Source organism: Ambystoma mexicanum, chromosome 8, assembly GCF_040938575.1.
Source record: "Ambystoma mexicanum isolate Mex_15411 chromosome 8, UKY_AmexF1_1, whole genome shotgun sequence".
Classification (NCBI taxonomy): Eukaryota; Metazoa; Chordata; class Amphibia; order Caudata; family Ambystomatidae; genus Ambystoma; species Ambystoma mexicanum.
Window position 1 is genome coordinate 817,832,628 of NC_090929.1, and position 22,493 is coordinate 817,855,120.

General features: G+C 48.7%; 1 protein-coding gene across 3 annotated transcripts in view; it reads right to left on the reverse strand.

The window, feature by feature from the left end:
• Positions 1 to 22,493, reverse strand: part of SEC24C (SEC24 homolog C, COPII coat complex component) — a 1,750,167-nt gene that overhangs the window by 1,568,461 nt on the left and 159,213 nt on the right. For 2 of the 3 annotated variants that reach the window (XM_069610688.1, XM_069610687.1), the window contains exon 3: positions 296 to 385. The exons of the other annotated variant lie outside the window; for it this stretch is intronic. In XM_069610688.1, coding sequence (XP_069466789.1) covers positions 296 to 385 — 90 coding nt within the window. The remainder of the gene's footprint in view (positions 1 to 295; positions 386 to 22,493) is intronic. 3 annotated transcript variants of the gene reach the window in all.

Sequence of the window (22,493 nt, forward strand, 5' to 3'; positions counted from 1 at the left end):
CACACTGACCTCCATCTCATAGGTCTACAATTTTAGTCTAGGCATGGTAATCCGTCCCTCTGCAGAAGGTGTTTCACCAAGCCTGCCAGATCAAGGTACTACATACATAATGCCATTTTATATCACTTCCAGGTGGTGTTGCAGCATTGAATAATAACTTGGTCAAGTGGCAAATAAACACAAACTTTGGATTTTCTCATTACTGATGGAAGAGCAAAACATATTTTTTTTTTCAAGAAAGATAGTATTTTGTTAGCTGTGAAAGGCAACAGTCACTGAAAATCAGGCTATTTACCTATGTAGCTAGAGATAGCAGAAGGTGAAATGTCGGATGTAAAAGAGTCAGGAGATCCCTTCATCGGGAATCCTGAAGGAAGAAAGTAACCTGAAAAGACAAACAACCGGAAAAAAAGGGGATCATAAAAATAGAGCACAAATATAGATGACGTGTATTACATAGCATTATTTGAGCATGACCAATGCAGCCTTTCTTCCAGACAGGCATACTCTTTGGGCATTTCTGCTCACATCCAACACATAAGAAAAAAGGTTTGTGTTCCACAATTTCAGAAGCAAATTCATTTTCACGAGTCAGAGCACACAGCTGCATTAAAGAGCACTCAAGAATCTGGCAGTCTCAGTTACGAGGCATAGAAACAGCAGCCTGCTTCCCTTGCTCAAACAATGTTCCCAATGTTGATGAGATAACGTTACCGCTTCACCGCAACCCGCCTAATATCAATGTGTTGTAGTTGTGTTCAAAGGAGTCACTAAACTAAAAGCTGCTGTGCCACTATTGTAAATTGTAGTTTCGAGCATTAAGAAATAATTCAAACCAAGGTATGATGCCATTATCTTTTGGCTTTCTTTATGAGAAGCATAAAACGATTTTGGGTACAAGAATATAATTGTATAAGGTACTTATATGTTATAATCAGTATTGGCAAAGCAGATATTTACATAATCGAGAAGAAAAGGTATTTTGAGAAACGCTGTTTTAAGAAGATGTTGTAGTGGGGGCATCAACACCTCTCTCTTGCCCCTGCATACCACAAAGAGGACAGATGCCACTCACTGAAGCAGCCCCACAGACCATAACCGGATGACATCTCAAAGTAACAATGAAGAGACGACATGGCCGAACACTCACACACACCCTCTGCACTTGTTGGACTTGACACCTTTATCCACCCTCACCCCCTCTTCCTCGCACCTCCACCTGTACGCATGCATTAACTAAATGTACTAGGACTAGTCTGTCCTGTCCCCTCCCCTCCCCAAATTTCTCCACCACCCCCTAGCTGGTCAAAACTCTAACACTTCATGCACTTGCAATAGGAGAAATGCCGCCAGGCCTATTATGCTAGTTTTTCTGTTTAGATCATTCCGAAACTTCAAGGCCTAAGAATGATAAATGTATTCCCTTGTTCGTTTCCTGCCTTGAAGCGCTTTGAAGCACTCCACCTGTGTATAAGCACTGTATAAACAATTACACACACACATAGATGTGTTAGATATGAAACGCACGCATTCCAGCACGAAGTTACGCAGACACTTGGGCCACATTTCCTTTAGGAACAAAGAACATGCTTGTGACTCATTTAGTTAGAGGACACACCTTCGCTGTGCAAGTGACCACAAGTTGCACAAAAATGCACATGAACTACTTACTGACGCTTAAACGCAACCAACATGAACAGCCATGTCAATAAAGATGGAAGCCACAGCCGCATTGAAATGAATGGAAGGCACTGAAGGGACTCAAGAACACAGGGACACAGATTTCACTGAGAAGCACAGAATGGGCTGTCAGTGCAGTTATTGTGCATAGCCTTGCCAAGGACTCCAAGAGAGAAAGTTTCAAGTCAACAGAAAAGAAAGGACACCTGCAAGGTCAAGAAGCTGAAAACCTCATAAATGCAAGTAGAGAAACTTAAGTTTACAGTGCCTACACACGTGCTCTGCACCTGGGAAATAAAGCCCATTTATACGAGCCAGGCAGAGACCGTTGTTCCCACCGAACTGAAGACAGAAGATACAAAAGTAATACAGCATGACAGAGGCTAGAATGTCCTTCCTCATGGCCAGCGGAGTCAGAGAGAGGTAACCTTATTGGGAAAAGGCAGCACCTGTGGCCCTTCTCACCCCTCACTGTGCTCATGAGCTTTTTCCCAGGCTGAGAAAGCTCACTCTGGCCAATCCTTACCCGTCTCGAACGCTGCTCACAATTTGTTGCAGCAGCCACTCACACCACACTAACATGACATGATTTCACTTGCAACATCTTGTAGATGGTCCCAGGCGGAGCTACATGATATGGTAGGACCGATTAGATAACTTATCCCATATAGAATGCATACCTATCCATACTGTTCACCCAAACATGTGTCATCTGAAGTTTTGGAAATGTATCTTTTGTTTGTGATGTCACTGTGTAATAAAAACCCATTACCAGCCTGTAACGGGTTGAGGGTGCATGCGAAATCTTCAGACGTCCATGTGCATATCCCAGCTTTTTGAAATGTGTAAAAGCAGTAATGTCACATTTCTGGACTCCTCCGTTACTAGGGCGTGGGGATCGCCCCCGAGTGCGACCTCTGGCTTTTTATACTTTGCTTCAATTTTTTCACATCTTGCGTATTGTTGTGGGTAGTGATTCCGTCATGTTGGTGAGTGTAGGCAGCATGTCACCTGCAAATGCGGAGATCTTGTGCACCCACACCCCAAAAACAATACCAATAGTCGCCTGGTCTGATCTCATGTGTGCTAGGAGAGGCTCCAGATATTTAGCAAAAAGCAGTGACGGAAGGCATCCCCCCTGATTAGGATATATGATATTTTATTTGTATTGCACTCATACACAATTGTTTCAGAGCGCGGCGAGACAAGGGAGGGGAACAAGGGAGGACAAAACGACGATCTTACACGGCCCAGTGACATTGAGAACGCCCAAGTGCAGGGGAGAGGGAAAGAGGAAATTGCAAGGGAAAGGGGAGAAGTGGAAAGTGCTGAGCAAGGAATAAAAACAACAGCAAGTGGTAGAGCAGCCAGCAGGGTGGCAAGTGCAAGGTTTAAGGCACAGACAAGGAGTGTTTGATAAGTGCAGGTAAGGTGACTGTAGGGTTACAGATACAGACCCAAGTGCAAGGGTCGCCAGGAGGCAGTGCGGGTGTGTGTGGCTGGATCCAAAATCAGAGGGTAACCAGGTGCACAGTGCCAAAGCAGACAGATCAGCAAGGGAGAGGAAGAGCGAAGGCAGAAGCAAAGAGTTCTCAAGTTTCAGAGTGGCAGGGAGGCCCCAGCCGAGGAAAGAGATCTACCACCAACTCGTTGCTTGGAGAAGCGACTGACCCTGAGGGAGTTGGAGGTGGAGGAGCAAAGAGCTCGAGTGGGAAGATATTTACGGAGGGAGAGTTGAAGGTATTTTGGACCCAGGCCCCAGAAAGCCTTGAGGGCAACGCAAAGGGTCTTTAATTTAATCCTTGCAGCCACTGGGAGCCAGTGAAAAGATCTCAGGGCTGGAGAGATACGACCTCTGTGGAGGTGCAGTTGGTAGTTTGACTTCTTAGAGACGTCAGAGATGTGTGGGGAAAAGGAAAGTGTGGAGTCAAAGATGACCGAGGTTCTTAGCCTCACAGGTGGGAGCAGGAAAAGGGCCAAGGGAGGCCGGCCAGAGAGTGACAGGAAAGAAGGGTGCAGGTGTGCCACTGAGGAGAATCTATGTCTTACTGGCATTAAGGCAGAGATCATTAGCGGCACACTACACCTGGATAGTCAGAGATAAGAGAAGGAGAGGTGGCAGAGGGAAGCCTGAAAACGAGCTGAGTTATCCGCATAGCACTGAAGTTAAGAGCAGAGAGCGGCAATGCGGTGGACAAAGGGTGCCAGGTATTGGTGGAACAGCCAGGGAGAGAGTGAGCTACAGGAATGTAAGGACACAAGTTGGACCTGGGAGGGTCGATCAGAGTGGAAAAAGGTCAGCCAGAAAGAGATTAGTTCCCTACTGACCCTTCATTCGGGTAAGTTGTCAATTGTTAAGTAGGCGTATCGATGGGTCCCGGTAGTTCGCCCTTACCATCCCAAGAAAGGAAGACCTGAATCCCATGTACAATAGAGTTTCAGAAAGGAATGACCACTCTACCCGATCTAACGCTTTTATGGGATCTAGCGATAAGAGAATTGCTGGGTCCCCAGACTTTGATACTTTTTCAATCGGATGCGCCACCCACCTTGTGTTATCAAACGTCTGACGTTGATACACAAACCCTGATTGATCAGGATCTATAAGCTTGGGAAGAGTGGGTCTAGCCTATTGGCAAAAACCTTTGTGTACATTTTAGTGTCAGTGTTACCTAATGCAATTGGGCGATGAGACCTACATGAGGCTCGATCCTTGTTAGGTTTTGGTATTAGTATTACCTTGGCCTCAAGTGCATTGCCCTCTATATATCGTTAATATTCATCCGGTCCCTGCACTGCTTTATATCTCTGGCTGGGGTAACATTGCCAGAGCTGGAAAGGTGGCTCCTGTCTTTCGCAGGATCCCATGCCATGGTAAGATAGCCCATCAAGATAATGTCTCCCAATGTAAACTCCTCCAATTGGGACAGTACCTCTCAGAGAAAGCCATCTTGGTCCACATTGGCTACCGTAATCTTCCAATTATCTACCCGAGCATTGACAAACAGGAAGCACCCCTTATCTTCTTTTATCCCCTGCACTGACATCTCAATGTTATTATGGAAAGCCAACAACACCCCAGATGTCTTGTCAGGTGCCACTGCATGGAAAATCTGCACCACCTGAAGCGCACCTTGCCCCTATCCGATCTTTGTATATGTGTTTCCTGGAGAGCTATAACCTCCGCTTTTTCCTCCTGCAAGAAATGATTGACTTTTTTACAATTTGCCAGGCAGTTTAGCCTCCGAATATTCTTTGACAAACTCTTTCCTGCATGCCTTTCACCATGTGTGTCAAACCCCATTTTGCGGGTGGGCCCCTCCCGCAGTGCCTAGTGCACGTTTCTGCATTTTGGGATCGTAATGGCTATAAATTCTAATGCATGAAGTAAGAAATCAGCCAACAATGTAAATGTTTTACATATAAGCATATATTATCATACACATGAACGGCATGATTTGTAAACACATTTTTTGCATTACTTAATTGTCTGTATTAAAACTTGCAACATAGTCAGCATAACAATGTCTTGTCCACTGGAGGCACACCTCATTTCATCTTTTTTTTACTGTTCTAAGATGTCTGATTTGTTATCTAAGCAGCCAAGGCCAGCCATGAATTGTTCACCACTCTATATGCAAAGACCATAGAGAGTTTGTGACTTATAAAGTCCTTTATTAATGTCTACACCCTAAACGTGACCAAGTGGTGCAGGAAAAAAAAAAAAAATATATATATATATATATATATATATGACAATGCATTACTTAACGTAAAAGCATTTCTGATGGTTGTATCTGCTTAGATTCACATGCTGTGCATAGGTCCGACATCCAGTGGTCACTGCGGAGTATTGCATTTTGTTTTTCGTAGTCGAAAAGGGGACGTCGACAAGGCGTGTCTGAAACACTATCCCTATAGTGACGTGCGTTGTACCCACAATCCCTCACGCGTCGAGGTCCCTCTGTTTGTATTTTTCTGCCCTGAGGGAGCATTCTAGACGTGAGTGAGTACAGAAAAGAGATATAAAAGGAAGTCTATGTTCCTTCCATCCGAGCGGGGAGGAAGGGTAGGCGCATGTGAATCTAAGCAGATACAACCATCAGAAATGCTTTTACGGTAAGTAATGCATTGTCTTCTGATGTTTGTTAATCTGCTTAGAATCACATGCTGTGCATAGACTAGCGAGCAGTACCCGGAGTTGGCGGTGGGTTATGAGAAGGAACAGTAGAGAAAAGATGTCTTAATACTGCCTGTCCCACCTGGGAGTCAGATCTCGAGTGTGCATCTAGACAGTAGTGTTTTGTAAAGGTGTGCACAGAACTCCAGGTAGCCGCTTTGCAGATGGACTCGAGGGGAACATTTGCAATTAATGCTATGGACGCCCCCGTGCCTCGAGTAGAGTGTGCTCTTGGCTTAAAGGGCAGTTCTCTCTTAGCAAGAGTATAGCAGAGAGTGATGCATTGAACAATCCATCTAGAAATAGTGGACTTTGAAACTGCATCCCCTTCTCTTCCTGCTGCCACCGAGACGAAGAACTGATTAGTCTTCCTCAGTGGTCTGGTTCTTTCCATGTAGAACATGACCGCTCTGCGCACATCTAGTGTGTGCAGACTTTTTCTCCCAAGTTGGAAGGATTTTGAAAGAACGTTGGTAGTTCTATAGACTGGTTTACGTGGAATTTCGAGATGAATTTCGGTGCAAACCTTGAGTGCGTGCGTAGAACCACCTTATCTCTGAACTGTAACGAAGGGGTCTAGAACAGAAAGAGCCTGTAGTTCACTTACTCTCCTGATGGAGGTGATAGATATTAGAAAAGCAGTCTTAAGAGTGAGGTCTTTAAGAGATGCTTTGTGCATGGGTTCAAATGGTGAGCCCATGAGTCTGGTAAGTACCACGTTAAGGTCCCATCCGGGAGCTGGGTCAGCTATCGGTGGTGTATTCTCTTTACTCCCTCCATGAAGGCCTTTATAACAGGGATCTTCCACCACGACACTGAGTTGGGAAGTGGTGTATGCAGAAAGTGCCGCTAGGTGGACTTTAATGGAATTCAACACTAGACCTGAATCCAATAAATGGGTCAGGTATAGAACAATATGTGTGGGAGAGCAGTCAATCGGGTTGATGCTCTTTCCTCTGCACCAGATGACAAATCTCTTCCACTTGCTAGAATAGCAGTGGCGAGTGTTAGGTTTTCTGGCTTCCCTGAGGATGTCCATGCATCTCTGCGGGAGCTGTAGATGTCCAAATTCTATGATCTCAGGAGCCAGGCTGCTAAGTGCATGTTCTGGGGGCATGGATGCAGAGTCCTGCCCTTGTCTTGTGACAGCATGTTGTACGGGCAGGGGAGTTTCACTGGGGGAGATAGAGACATCTCCATCAAGTGAGCGAACCATGGCTGTCGGGCCCACATTGGGGCCACCAGTATCATGGTCACTTGTTCCTGGTGCATCTTGTGCACCACCTTGTTGAGAAGGGGAGTCGGGGGAAAAGCGTAAACAAATTTCCCTGACCATTGAATCGACAGACCGTTCCCCTTGGATTGGTTCTGGGGGTACCTGGAGGCGTAACTTTGGCATTGTGAGTTCTCCAGGGTTGCGAACAGGTCTATTTCTGGGAATCCCCATTGCGTGAAGACGTCGAAGACGATGTCTTCGTGCAGTCGCCATTCGTACTCTTCGGGCAGGGGGAAATCTCTGCTGAGTTTGTCTGCCAGCAGATTGAGTTCCCCTGGTACATGTTGTGACAGTAGGAACATGTTTTGTTTGAGAGCCCACTTCCATATATTTTGGGCCAGTTTGGACAGTCCTGGAGAGTGGGTGCCCCCCTGCTTGTTGATGTAGTACATGGCTGTGGTGCTGTCCGTAAGGACCATCACTGTTTTGCCTTGTAGGTGTTCCTGAAAGGCTTTTAGCGCCTTGAACACAGCTAGTAGCTCCAGTAGATTTATGTGTTTGGATGCTACGTTCGGAGTCCACACTCCGTGAGCAGTCTGATGGGATAGGTGAGCCCCCCATCCTGTGAGGGATGCGTCTGTGGTTAGAGTGGCTTCCGCCGCGGGTGTGGCAAAGGGTTTCCCTCTTACCAGGTTTTCCTTTGTCCACCACCGTAGCGAGAACACCAAGGTCTGCAAGACCACCACTAGATCGTCCCATAGTCCGCTGGCCTGACCCCACTGGCTGTTGAGCCACTCTTGCATTGGGCGCATGCGCAGGCTCGCGTGAGGTACCAAATAAATACACAACGCCATCATTCCTAGCAAGCGCATTGCTTTGCGTACCGTCACCTCTCGACCGGCCACATATTGAGGGAGAAGCCCAGCTGGAACAAAAGGTCTACAGTCTTTTGGGTATTGGAGAAGCATGTTTCGTAAGAATCCCGTTATGAGCCAGTCGTCGAGGTAAGGGTAAACTGGGATGGACAACCTGCGCAGGTGGGCCGCTGCCACTGCCAGTACCTTCGTGAATACCCTTGGTGCAGATGCTATGCCAAAGGGTAGCACTCTGAACTGGTTTGCCCTCTATCATGAACCTGAGGTATTTTCTGTGCGCTGGCAACATTAAAATATGAAAGTATGCATCTTTCATGTCTAGTGCTGTTGTCATGTAATCTCCTTGTGATAGCAGGTTGATCACTTCCTGTAAGGTCACCATACGAAACTTCTGGGGTTTGACAAACTTGTTCGCTGGGCGAAGATCTAATACAGGGCGCATGGTTAGATCCTTTTTGGGTACAAGGAAGTACACTGAATAAATACCTTCCGTTACCTGAGATAGAGGCACGACTTCTATGGCTCCTTTTTCCAGCAGTTGGTCTACTTCTTGGAGAAGGATGGCAAGGTGTTCTGGTGTCATGCGTCGTCCCCTCGGGGGTCTGTATGTTGGGGAACCGTTGAATTCGATGCAGTATCCGTGGGCTACGGTGGAAAGTACCCAGCGGTCTGACGTTATTCCCTCCCATGCTGGAAGAAAGGATGTTAGCCGGCCCCCGACCGGTGTTGCATGGGAGGGGACGCGAATCTTCGCGTCACTTGGTGTTCTTGGGGGCTTGGGAGCCTCTGGGGGTGGACCCCCGACCTCTCCCTTTGCCACGGCGCTGGCCTCTTTGGCTGTACTGCCCACTATTGGTCTGGTAATTGGTGGCAGGGTACTGTTGCTGCCGATTCTGTTGTTGGCGTTGGCCACGAAAAAAGCGTTTGTTGCCATAGCCGCGTCTGGTAGTGGGCTTAGAGATCTGGTCAAGAGTTTTGATGGTATCAAACTCTTTTTTAGCCATCTCCAGAGCCTCATCCACCGCTTTCCCGAAGAGGTTTGAGTCTTCAATAGGTTTATTTATTAAAGACGCCTGTGTCTCCGGTTTGAACCCCGAGTTACGCAGCCATACATGGCGTTTTAGGAGCATTCCCTGAACCAGGGAACGTCCCGCTGTCTCTGCAGCATCCAGAGAGTTCTTCACAATGCTCTGGTTGACCTGGGTTCCCTCGCCAATAGTTGATAGCAGGCGTGTCCGTAGCGGTTCCGGCGCTTCTTCGGCGTCTTTGCGCAGTTTGGCCCACTGCGCGTCCGCGTAGCTAGCTAGCAAGGAATTGTTCGCAATTCTTGCAGAAAAGGCAGCCGAGGATGTGACTCTCTTTCCAAGGGCATATAATCTCTTGCCCTCCTTGTCAGGTGGTGCCTCGCTGGTGGACAGCGGCACCCCTGCCCTCTTCCTTGTATTAGTTACTACAAGGGAGTCAGGAATAGAATATCCCCTGATGTACAGCGGGTCTGAGGGTGAAGGAGTGAAAAGTTTTTCAATTCTTGGATTAACTCCTCTGATTAGTGCGGGCGTGGATAGCGAAGGGATGATTCTTCTCTTCACTGAAGCGAGGTGGGGAATGGTCTGGCTGACCGGGGGTTTCTCCTTAATTACTCTTTCCACAAAGTCTATTTCAGGAGAGATCTCCCCAGTGTCCAGTTCGAAATGTGCTGCTGCCCTGCGCAACAGGGCATTGAATGTGGGCTGATCGTCTATGGGAGACGTGTTCCTAACAGGTGAATTGTCAGGAGGATTTAGGTTCAGGACATCAGTGTCCGAATATACTGATGGGGATTGCCAGGGATGTGAAGGCCCTTCTTCTGGATTTTCTCCGAAGTCTTCTCCTACCATGTCTGGGCTGTCTTCCAGACCTTCCTCCTGGTTCTGTCCCTCTTCATCGTCCACAAATTCATCCTCCTCCTCCAAGCATTGCTCCTCACCAGTGAGGTCATACACATTATGGAAATCTGAGGCTGTGTCCTGCTGGGAGGGGTTGAATAGTCTCGGATATTTAGCCCTGGGGTCCTCCTGAGGCCCTTCTCTTGTTCTCTTGGGAGTGGGAGGGTTCTGGGTCTTCATGAACCGCTCCATCCTCTCCATGCAGAGATGGAGCCTTTCCATGGTCTCATGGGGTACCCCTGAGCGGTCTAGCGGGGGAAAATTAGTGTCTTCCGCCTGAAAACGGCTCGACCTCTCCCATAACGTCGAGGAAAGTTTCCAGTCGCCGTCAGAAAAGCCTTCCGGTGTGCTGGGGGTCCCCCCGACTGAAGGGGGTAGTCCCTGTCCTTCTTCGGGCCTTTTCGGCGTGTCTTTCGACCTTTGCGTAGCGCTCGACGTGTCTTTCGGCGTACGCTTCTGGGCGTCGGCTACAACGATCCTCGCCAAGCTCTCTGCGACTAGTTTGTCAGAGGAGGGCTGTGGTTTCGACGTTACGGGTGTCGATCGTTCTACGGCGGCGTGCGCTCTCTGCTGGTGCGCGCCAGCCGATGGTTTGGGGGCGGCGCCCTTATTTGCCGAAAGCCCAGTCGCTGGTCGCGGCTGCGGTTGCGAGAGGGGCTTCGAACCTGAACGGTCCGAGGAGGCCGCCGGTGGAACCTGCGTCTCCTTGGGCGCTGATGCTTTCTTCGTCTTCGACGAAGAAGAGCCGTGGGTTGTGTGCTTATGGGTGGTATTGTGTGCGTCAGTGTCGCCGGGGTGTTCATCCCCATAAGCAGGGCGTGAGCCGAGCCCGTCGGGGCCGGGGACAGACGACGAACAGCGCGAGCGCTCTTTAGAGGGGTCTACGACTTCCGTAGCGGAGGTCGTGTTATCACGTTCCTCGTCACGGTCGGTGGTAGCGGCGGCGGGTGAGGAATCGGCCTTCGACATAGCGTAGGCCGCCCACCTCTTGACCCTACGGTCTTTTAGAGTCTTTGGCTTAAGAAGCCGACAAACCGTGCAACCCTCCTCCTTGTGATCGAGGGGCAAGCAGCGGTTACACCGTGAATGCTTGTCCTTCCAAGTGAACTTGCCCTTGCAACGCGGGAACCTAAAGGGTGTCCTCTCCATAGCTGAGGCAGTAAATCGTGATAACGATAATGAGGGAAAGGAAGGGGAAAGGGAAAGGTATTCTCAGAAAGGAAACAAGAGATGTCCCACGACCCCACTCTCCCTACTGTATTTGGCGTGCGAGGCCAGGCCACGTGTTCGGCAACGCCGAAGGATCTCCTCCACTCGTCCCCTCCGTCGAAGATCTTGCTCGGCGGAGAAACAGCTTCACAACTGCGTCGAGGGAGGGATCTATGTGTTATATATTATAAGAAAACGACCAAAGGTCGAGGAGATGAAATCTGCAATGTCTCTCGAGGAGCTCCACGTAAAGGCGACCAGTAGCTGGGCGGAAAAAAACAATCTGAGGGACCTCGACGCGTGAGGGATTGTGGGTACAACGCACGTCACTATAGGGATAGTGTTTCAGACACGCCATGTCGACGTCCCCTTTTCGACTACGAAAAACAAAATGCAATACTCCGCAGTGACCACTGGATGTCGGACCTATGCACAGCATGTGATTCTAAGCAGATTAACAAACATCAGAAATATATATATATATATATGACAATGCATTACTTACCGTAAAAGCATTTCTGATGGTTGTATCTGCTTAGATTCACATGCTGTGCATAGGTCCGACATCCAGTGGTCACTGCGGAGTATTGCATTTTGTTTTTCGTAGTCGAAAAGGGGACGTCGACAAGGCGTGTCTGTAACACTATCCCAATAGTGACGTGCGTTGTACCCACAATCCCTCACGCGTCAAGGTCCCTCTGTTTGTATTTTTCTGCCCTGAGGGAGCCTTCTAGACGTGAGTGAGTACAGAAAAGAGAGATATAAAAGGAAGTCTATGTTCCTTCCATCCGAGCGGGGAGGAAGGGTGGGCGCATGTGAATCTAAGCAGATACAACCATCAGAAATGCTTTTACGGTAAGTAATGCATTGTCTTCTGATGTTTGTTAATCTGCTTAGAATCACATGCTGTGCATAGACTAGCGAGCAGTACCCGGAGTTGGCGGTGGGTTATGAGAAGGAACAGTAGAGAAAAGATGTCTTAATACTGCCTGTCCCACCTGGGAGTCAGATCTTGAGTGTGCATCTAGACAGTAGTGTTTTGTAAAGGTGTGCACAGAACTCCAGGTAGCCGCTTTGCAGATGGACTCAAGGGGAACATTTGCAATGAATGCTATGGATGCCCCAGTGCCTCGAGTGGAATGTGCTCTTGGCTTGAAGGGTAGTTCTCTCTTAGCAAGAGTGTAACAGAGAGTGATGCATTGTACAATCCATCTAGATATAGTGGACTTAGAGACTGCATCTCCTTCTCTTCCTGCTGCCACCGAGACAAAGAACTGATTAGTCTTTCTCAGTGATCTGGTTCTTTCTATGTAGAACATGACAGCTCTGCGTACATCTAGTGTATGCAGACTTTTTTCTCCCAAGTTGGAAGGGTTTTGAAAGAATGTTTGTAGTTCTATAGATTGGTTTACATGAAATTTAGAGATGAATTTTGGTGCAAACCTTGGGTGTGTGCGAAGAACCACCTTATCCTTGTGAACTGATACGAAGGGGTCTAATACAGAAAGAGCCTGTAGTTCACTTACTCTCCTAATGGAGGTGATAGCTATTAGGAAAGCAGTCTTAAGAGTGAGGTATTTAAGAGTTGCCTTGTGCATGGGTTCGAAAGGAGTGCCCATGAGTCTAGAAAGTACCACGTTTAAGTCCCATCCGGGAGCTGGGCTAGCTATTGGGGGGTGTATTCTCTTTACCCCTTCCATGAAGGCCTTTATAACTGGTATCTTCCACCACGATACTTTAAGTTGGGAAGTGGTGTATGCAGAAAGTGCCGCTAGGTGGACTTTAATGGAATTAAACACTAGACCTGAATCCAGTAAATGGGTCAAGTACAGAATAATGTTAGTGGCAGAGCAGTCAACCGGGTTGATGTTCTTACTTCTACACCAGATGACAAATCTTTTCCACTTGCTAGAATAGCAGTGGCGAGTATTAGGTTTTCTGGCTTCCCTGAGGATGTCCATACATCTCTGAGGGAGATGTAAATGTCCAAATTCTATGATCTCAGGAGCCAGGCTGCTAAGTTCATGGTCTGAGGGCATGGATGCAGTGTCCTGCCCTTGTCTTGTGACAGCATGTTGTACGGGCAAGGAAGTTTCATTGGGGGAGATAGGGACATCTCCATCAAGTGAGCGAACCATGGCTGCCGGGCCCACATTGGGGCCACTAGTATCATGGTCACCTGCTCTTGGTGCATCTTGTGCACCACCTTGTTGAGGGGAGTCGGGGGAAAGGCGTAAACAAATTTCCCTGACCATTGAATCAACAGACCGTTCCCCTTGGACTGGTTCTGGGGGTACCTGGAGGCGTAACTTTGGCATTGTGAGTTCTCCAGGGTTGCGAACAGGTCTATTTCCGGGAAACCCCATTGCGTGAAGACGTTTAAGACGATGTCTTCTTGCAATTGCCATTCGTACTCTTTGGGTAGGGGGGAAGTCTCTGCTGAGTTTGTCTGCTAGCAGATTGAGTTCCCCTGGTACATGTTGTGATAGTAGGAACATGTTGTGTTTGAGAGCCCACTTCCATATATTCTGGGACAGCTTGGACAGTCCTGGAGAGTGAGTGCCCCCTTGCTTGTTGAGGTAGTACATGGCTGTGGTGCTGTCTGTGAGGACCATCACTGTCTTTCCTTGTAAGTGTTCCTGAAAGGCTTTCAGTGCTTTGAACACTGCTAATAGTTCCAGCAGGTTTATATGTTTGGATGCTAAGCTCGGAGTCCACACTCTGTGAGCAGTCTGATGGGATAGGTGAGCCGCCCATCCTGTAAGGGATGCGTCTGTGGTTAGAGTGGCTTCCACTGCGGATGTGGCAAAGGTTTTCCCTAATAACAGGTTTTCCTTTGTCCACCACCGTAGCGAGAGAACCAAGGCCTGCGGGACCACCACTAGATCGTCCCATTGTCCGCTGGCCTGACACCACTGGCTGTAGAGCCACTCTTGCATTGGGCGCACGCGCAGGCGCGCGTGAGGTACCAAATAAATACATGACGCCATCATCCCTAGCAAACGCATTGCTTTGCGTACCGTAACCTCTAGACCTGCCACATAATGGGGGATCTGAAACAGCATGTTTTGGACCCTCTCGTTGGAGGGGAAGACGAGGCCGTCCTTTGTTCGAATTAGAGCCCCTAGGAATTGTTTGATTTGGCTGGGGTCTAAGCTGGACTTCTTTTCGTTGATGGAGAAGCCCAGTTGGGACAAAAGGTCTACGGTCCTTTGGGTATTGGAGAAGCACGTTTCGTAAGAATCCCCTGTTATGAGCCAGTCGTCGAGGTACGGGTAAACCGGGATGGATAATCTGCGCAGGTGGGCCGCTGCCACTGCCAGTACTTTCGTAAATACCCTTGGTGCAGATGCTATCCCGAAGGGTAGTACTCTGAACTGGTAGTGTTTGTTCTCTATCTTGAACCTGAGGTATTTTCTGTGCGCTGGCAACATTAAAATATGAAAGTATGCATCTTTCATGTCTAGTGTTGTCATGTAATCCCCCTGTGATAACAGCGGGATTACATCCTGCAAGGTTACCCTACAAAACTTTTGGGGTTTGACAAAATTGTTTGCTGGACGCAGATCTAATACAGGGCGCATGGTTAAATCCTTTTTGGGTACAAGGAAGTACACTGAATTAATACCTTCTGTTACCTGCGATAGGGGGACAGCCTCTATAGCTTCTTTCTTTAGTAGCTCTTCTTCTTCTTGAAGAAGAATAGTGAGGTGTTCCGGTGTCATGCACCGGTTCCGTGGGGGTCTGTATTTTGGGGAACCGTTGAATTCGATGCAGTATCCGTGGGCTATGGTGGATAATACCCAGCGGTCTGACGTTATTCCCTCCCATGCTGAAAGGAACGATGTTAGCCGGCCCCCGACCGGTGATGCATGGGAGGGGACCCGAATCTTTGGGCGTGGGGCCTTTTGGACTGGAGCCGCGCCCTCTTCCTTTGCCACGACGTTGGCCTCTTTGACTGAACTGGGTGCTTTGGTTAAGAGGGCCAGTTGGTAGCAGAGTAAAATTGTTGTTGGCTTTGCTGCTGGCGTTGGCCACGAAAGGAGCGTCTATTGCCATAGCTGCGTCTGTTAGGTGGCCTATAAATTTGGTCAAGAGTCTTGATGGTATCAAACTCCTTCTTCGCATGTTCTAGGGCCTCATCAACTGCTTTTCCAAACAGATGCGTTTGCTCTATGGGCTTATTTATTAGGGAAGCCTGGGTTTCTGGCTTAAATCCCGAATAGCGCAGCCAGACATGGCGTTTGAGAAGTATTCCCTGAACCAGGGAACGTCCAGCTGTGTCTGCGGCATCCAAGGAGTTCTTTACGATGCCCTGGTTTACAAGAGTTCCCTCTGATATAGTAGCCAACAGGCGTGAACGCAGGGGTTCTGGTGCGTCCTCTGCTTCGCTGCGCAGCTTGCTCCACTGTGCATCTGCGTAGCTAGCTAATAGGGAATTGTTATTCGCAATCCTAGTTGAGAAGGCGGCGGAGGTCGTGATTCTCTTCCCAAGTGCATAGAGCTTCTTGCCCTCTTTGTCAGGTGGTGCCTCACTAGTAGATAGTGGTACCCCCGCTCTCTTTCTTGCGTTAGTAACTACCAGAGAGTCCGGAATAGAATGTCCCCTGATGTACAAAGGGTCAGAAGACGAAGGGCTGAAGAGCTTTTCTATCCGAGGGTTGACCCCTCTGACTAAGGCCGGATTGGAAAGGGAAGGAGTTATTCTTCTCCTTATAGAAGCCAGGAGCGGAATGGACTGACTGACCGGGGCTTTTTCTTTAATAACTTTTTCTACAAAGTCTATGTCCGGAAGAGTCTCCCCTGTGTCTATTTCAAAATGCGCTGCTGCCTTGCGCAATAGTGCATTAAGTGAAGGCTGTTCATCTATGGGGGAGGTGTTCCCAATAGGTGAGTCCTTGGGAGAAGGGTGAAAGACATCAGGGTCTGAGTGCACTGATGGGGATTGCCAAGGCTGCACTGATGGGGAGTGCCAGGGCTGTGAGGTAGCTGTATCTTCCTCAAAAGCTCCTGCGCTAGTGTAAGGGTCTTCCTCAAACCTCTCCTCCTCATGTTCTTCCTCTCCACCTAAACACTCCTCTTCCTGGAGGTATTGCTCCTCTTCAGTGAGGTCATATGCATCTGTAGAAGGGGGAAACAGCCTAGGAATCTTGACCCTAGGGTCATCCTGGGTCCATTCTCTTGGTCTTTTGGGTGTGGGTGGGTTTTGGCTACCCAAAAACCTCTCCATCTTTTCCATGGTCTCATGGGGAACCCCTGAATAGTCTAGAGGGGGGAAATCAGTGTTATCACCTTCAAACCGCTTCGAACGCTCCCACAACGTCGACGAAAGGTTTCCGTCGCCCTCAGAAAAGCCCTCCGGTAGTTCAGAAGTGCCTTTAGATGAATGGGGCAGTTCCTGGCTACTCTTGTGCTTTTTTGGCGTTTCTATTTCCTTGGGTGCGGTATTCGACGTCTGTTTCGTCGTCTGCTTACGTTTATCCTCGGAAACAATTCTCGCCAGACTCTCGACGACGAGTTCGTCAGTCGAGGGTTCTGGAGTCGGTGTTGCCTGCGCTGCGCGTTGTTTTTCGACGGCCGCTCTATGGAGCGTTACGTCGGATGTTTTTGAGGTAGCGCCCGTGTTAGATGAAAGCCCAATCGCTGGTCGCGGCTGCGTTTGCGGGTGGGGCTTGAGACCCTTGCGGTCTGAGGTCGACGCCGGAGTGCCCTGCGTCCCCTTCGGCGCTGGTGGATCCTTCGTCCTCGACGAAGAAGAGCCGTGGGTTGTGTGCTTAGGCCTATGGGGTCTGTGTGCGTCCTTGTCGCCGGGGTGTTCATCCCCATAAGCAGGGCGTGAGCCGAGCCCGTCGGGGCCGGGGACGGACGTCGAGGAGCGCGAGCGCTCCTTCTGGGGGTTAATGACTTCCGTAACGGACGTCGAGGTATCACCCTCCTCGTCACTTTCTGTAACAGCGGCAGCGGATGAGGAAACTGACTTCGACATAGCGTAGTCCGCCCACCTCTTAACTTTCCGTTCTTTAAGTGTTCTTGGTTTCAAGAGCTTACAGGCCGCGCAGCTGTCCTCTTTATGATCGAGGGGCAAGCAACGATTACAGAGCTTGTGTTTGTCCTTCCAAGTGTATTTGCCCCTACAGCGTGGGCAAAACTTAAAAGGTGTCCTCTCCATAGCTGAGGCAATAAAAACTGGTGAAAACAACCCCAAGGGAAAGATAGGGGAGAAAGAAAGACATTCTCGACGAGAAGATAAAAGTTCGAACCCCCACTCTCCCTACTGTATGTTGGCTGGCGAGGCCTGGCCACGTGTTCGGCAGCGCCGAGGGATCTCCTCCGTCGAAAACTTGCACGGCGGAGAAACAGCTTCACAGCTAACGTCGAGGGGAGGGATCTTTACAATAAGTATATATTAAGGACCGAGGTCCGTAGTAATTGTTTTGCAATGTCTCTCTAGGAGCTCCGCGTAAGGCGACCATAAGCTGGGCGGAAAAAAACAATCTGAGGGACCTCGACGCGTGAGGGATTGTGGGTACAACGCACGTCACTATAGGGATAGTGTTACAGACACGCCTTGTCGACGTCCCCTTTTCGACTACGAAAAACAAAATGCAATACTCCGCAGTGACCACTGGATGTCGGACCTATGCACAGCATGTGATTCTAAGCAGATTAACAAACATCAGAAATATATATACACACATATACACACACCGTAATCTTATTTCTGATGCTTGTATCTGCTTAGATTCACATGCTGTGCATAGGCTGACATCTAGTGGAAGCTGCAGAGTATTACAGTTTGTTTTTCGAAAAGGGGCGTCGAACTAGGGCGTGCCAGCAATACTATCCCTAGTGTGACGTCCACTGTACCCATGATCGCTCACGCGTGTAGGACCCTCGGATTGTATTTTTTCTGACATAAGGTAGCATGAGGAGTAGCGGGAGTACAGAGTATCCAAGCAGATAAGATAGATAGATAAGACTACAAGCATCCATGCGCCTTCTCTCAGAGGGGAGGAAGGGCAGGTGCATGTGAATCTAAGCAGATACAAGCATCAGAAATACGATTACGGTGAGCAATGTATCCCTTCTGAGGCTTGTGGAATCTGCTTAGAGCACATGCTGTGCAGTGTTAGAAGGAGGTGGGATGTGTGAAGGGTCATGAGCGAACAAATGTCTTAAAACCGCTTGTCCCACTTGAGTATCTGTCTTGGAATGAGTGTCAATGCAGTAGTGCTGAGTAAAGGTGTGAATAGGGCTCCATGTAGCTGCTTTGCAAATGGTGTCAAGGGGTACATTTGCAATGAAAGCCAGAGTGGCTTCAGTACCTCTTGTAGAGTGGGCCCTCGGCGTAAAAGGCAGTGTTTTATCTGAAAGGGAATAGCACAGTTGGATACATCTGACTATCCACTTAGAGACGGCATTCTTAGACACGCAATCTCCCTCTCTGCCTGGAGCTATGGAGACGAACAGTTGATCTGTCTTTCTAAGAGGCCTGGTCTTGTCTACATAGTAGAGGACCGCCCTTCCTCACATCTAGTGTGTGGAGTTTCACCTCAGCAGAGCTTTTGGGTTCCTGGAAGAAGGCCAGAAGCTCAATGGACTGGTTAACATGGAATTTGGAAAGGAACTTAGGTGAGTACCTAGTGTGAGTGCGTAAAACCAGTTTATCCTTATGAACATTAAAGAAAGGGCCCTGCACTGACAGAGCTTGAATTTCACTGACCCTTCTTATGGATGTGATGGCTATTAAGAAGGCTGGTTTATAAGTCAAGTGTTTGAGACTAGATTTGTGCCTGGGCTCAAAGGGGGGTCCCATGAGCCTAGCAAGTACCACATTAAGGTCCCAACCTGGTGGTAGGTTATAAATTGGAGGGTGGAGTCCCTTTACCCCTTCCATAAATGCTTTGACAACTGGCACTTTCCACCACGACACCTTGTTATAGGAAGTGGTGTAGGCTGATAAAGCTGCCAGGTGCACTTTAAGTGAGTTAAACACTAACCCTGCATCCAATAGGTGGAGCATATGGGTGACGGCATTAGAAGGAAAACAATCAACTGGGTCGATTTGCTTATTCTGGCAATAAGTAACAAATGGATTCCATTTGTCATAGTAACAGTGCCTTGTGTTAGGTTTCCTTGACTCTTTCAAGATATCCATACATCTCTGGGGTAAACTGAGATGTCCGAACTCTATGACATCAGGAGCCATGCTGCCAAGTTCATTGAGTTGGGCTGAGGATGCACTGTTAAGCCCTCATGCTGGGAGAGTAGGTTGTACCGGCACGGGAGTTTGATGGGGTAGCACACCGCCAATTTGCATAGGTGTGGGTACCATGGTTGTCTCACCCACATAGGAGCAACTAGGATGAGCGTCATTGGTTCCCTGTGGACCTTGTTGACAACCTTCCTCATTAGAGGGGTTGGTGGAAAAGCGTAGGCAAACAACCCTGACCAATTCATCCATAGGGTGTTCCCCTTGGAGCCTGGCTGGGGGAACCTGGATGCGAAGTCTGGGCATTGCCTGTTTTCGCTTGTGGCGAATAGGTCTATAGTGGGGAAACCCCACTGAGAGAAGAGGTCTCCTACGACTTCATTGTGTAGTGTCCACTCGTGTTCTTCTGGTAGGGGATCCCCGGTCAGAGCATTTGCTAGCGAGTCGAGATCCCCTGGAACATGTTGGGATGACAAGTAAATCTTCCGTTGAGTGCCCATCTTCAAATTCTCTGGGCAAGCGTGGACAGATTTGGCGAACGAGTGTCCCCTTGTTTGTTTAAGTAAAACATCGCTGTTGTGCTGTCTGTTAGAATCTGCACTGACAGGTTGGATAGGAGGGGTTCGAATGCCCGAAGCGCTATGAAGACTGCCAGAAGTTCAAGCAGATTGATGTGGTTCTGAGCCACTGTGTGAGACCCTGAGCTGTATGGTGCAGGTAGTGGGCTTCCCACCCTGCTAGGGAGGCGTCCGTTGTGACAACGGGCTGCATCTCTGGATCGTAGAAGGGTTTCCCCTTTGTAAGATTCTCTCTTGTCCACCAGCAAAGACTCTGTACTAGTGTTGGCGAAACGACCACTAGACGTCCCATTGACCGCTTGCTTGAGACCACTCTTTCGCCAAACCATTCCAGCATGGGTCGCAGGCGCGCGTGGGGAACCAGGTAAATACAAGATGCCATCATGCCTAGCAAACCCAATCTATTTGCGCACCCATATTTGGCGGCCGGCCTGATATTGAGGAATTTGCAGCAACAGATTACGAACTCTTTCTTCTGATGGAAAGGCCTGTTTTGGACAGCTCCTAGGAACTGTTTTGAGGTGCTTGGCACCAGGCTTGATTTTTTCTCGTTGATTGAGAAGCCCAATTGGAAGAGGAGGGTGATTGTTCTTTGCAATTTAAGGGGGTTTCCCCTGTGATGAGCCAGTCGTCCAGGTAAGGGTACACTGGGATTGCCTCCCTGTGTAGGTGCGCCGCCACCACCGCCAGTACCTTGGTGAATACCCTTGGAGCCGAGGCTATACCTAAGGGCAGCACCTTGAACTGGTAGTGCTGGTTGTCTATTTTGAAACACAAGAATCTTCTGTGCGCTGGGAACATTGAAATATGAAAATGGGCATCTTTCATATACAATGTTACCATGTAATTCCCCTTTTTTAGTAGGGGGATTACCTCTTGGAGTGTAGTCATGGAGAATTTTTGTGGCTTGACATACTTGTTTGCAGGGCGCGAATCTGATACTGGGCGCATTGTCAGATCTTTTTTTGGCACAAGGAAGTAGGTTGAATAAATACCCCTGTTTACCTGGTTGCCCGGGTCTAGTTCTACGGCGTCCTTTACAAGTAGAATGGCCATCTCCTCGAGAAGGATTTTCTGGTGCTCCAACGAGTGTACCTTCTGTCTTGGAGGATGGTCGTGGGGGCGCTCTAGTAGTTCTATACAGTATCCTGCAGACACTGGACAGCACCCATCTGTCCGAAGTGATCTCTTCCCATGCGTGGGTGAAGATGGAAATGTGCCCCCCTACTGGGGATGCATGGGAGGGGACACGAAGCGGAACGTCACTGTTTACTGGGTGGCGTACCACCTCTGGCGGAGCTGCCTCTACCCCTAGTGAACCTCTGCGCTGCCCTCTGGGGAAGGCTTGTGATGCTTGGAACTGATTCTTGCCCCATGAGGTTCCTCGATTTTGATAGTAGTTCGAACCCCTCTGGGAGCTTTGGCCCCGAAAATGAGAGTTTCCCCTCTGTTCTGAGGGTTTAGTTGTAAATTGTCCAAGAGATTAGTGTCTCGTACTCGTCCATAGCTGTCTTTAAGGCTTCCTCCACTGCCTTGCCGAAGAGTATGTCCGGCTCTACCTGTATGTCTACAAGGGTGGCTTGGGTCTTGGGTTTCAACCCTGACTGTTAACCATGCGTGACGCTTCATCACAGTGCCTTCTGCGATTAGTCTTCCAGCATTATCTGCTGCATCAAAGTTCATTTTCATAATGCATCCCGATACCAAACTTCCATCTGCTGCCAGCTGAGCCAACTGGCTCTTCTGTGGTTCAGGTGCAGAGGATACTAAAGCAGCTACTTGTTCCCACTGGTGGCAATTATAGCTTGCCAAAAGAGTTGTGCTGTTTGCAATTCGTGCCTGATGGGCGGAAGTGGTGGCCACTTTCCTGGCGAGAGTATATAGTCTCTTGCTCTCTATCGGGAGGTGCTTCCGAAGAAGCGAGAGGTGTACCTGCCCTTTTCTGGTGGTTGTTACTACAAGGGAGTCAGGTTTTAATTGGCCACATATGTATAGGGGATCAGAAGGTGCAGCACAGAATAATTTTTCAACTCGTGGATTAACCGCACGAGTAAGATTAGGAGTTACCAGCGAGGGGTTAATTCTACGCTGGACAGACTTTAGTATAGGGATACCCTGATCAATGGCTCTTTTGTCAGCCAGGATCTCTTCTGCAAAATCCTTGTCCTCTTGGACACCTTGTGTGTCAATTTAAAAATGGGCTGCTGCCTTGGCCAGTACCTCGTTGAGGAGTGGTTGATTATCTACCGGTGAGTTATGCACCGGGGGCACTTTAGGAATTGTGGAGTCAAGATTGTAGGCTTCAGCCTCATCCTCCTCCTGGTCCTCATCATCCCTATAATAAGATACCCCTGTCTGGTTTTCCATAATTTGTGGGTGCGTTTCATCACAGTATGATTCGGGATGGTAAGATTCAATGACCAAAGGGTCTGTGACCAAATCCTGCACCTGGGCATCAGAGCAGGGTCTTTTATTAGGGTGTTGAGAATCCTTGGACCACGAAGGGGCCGAGGTAGCTGGTGTGTTGGCATAACTATGAAAATAATAATTAGGGTCCTTTTCATAGAAGTCTGCCATAAATTACATTCTTCTCATAACCCTGTCAATATCAGCTGAGC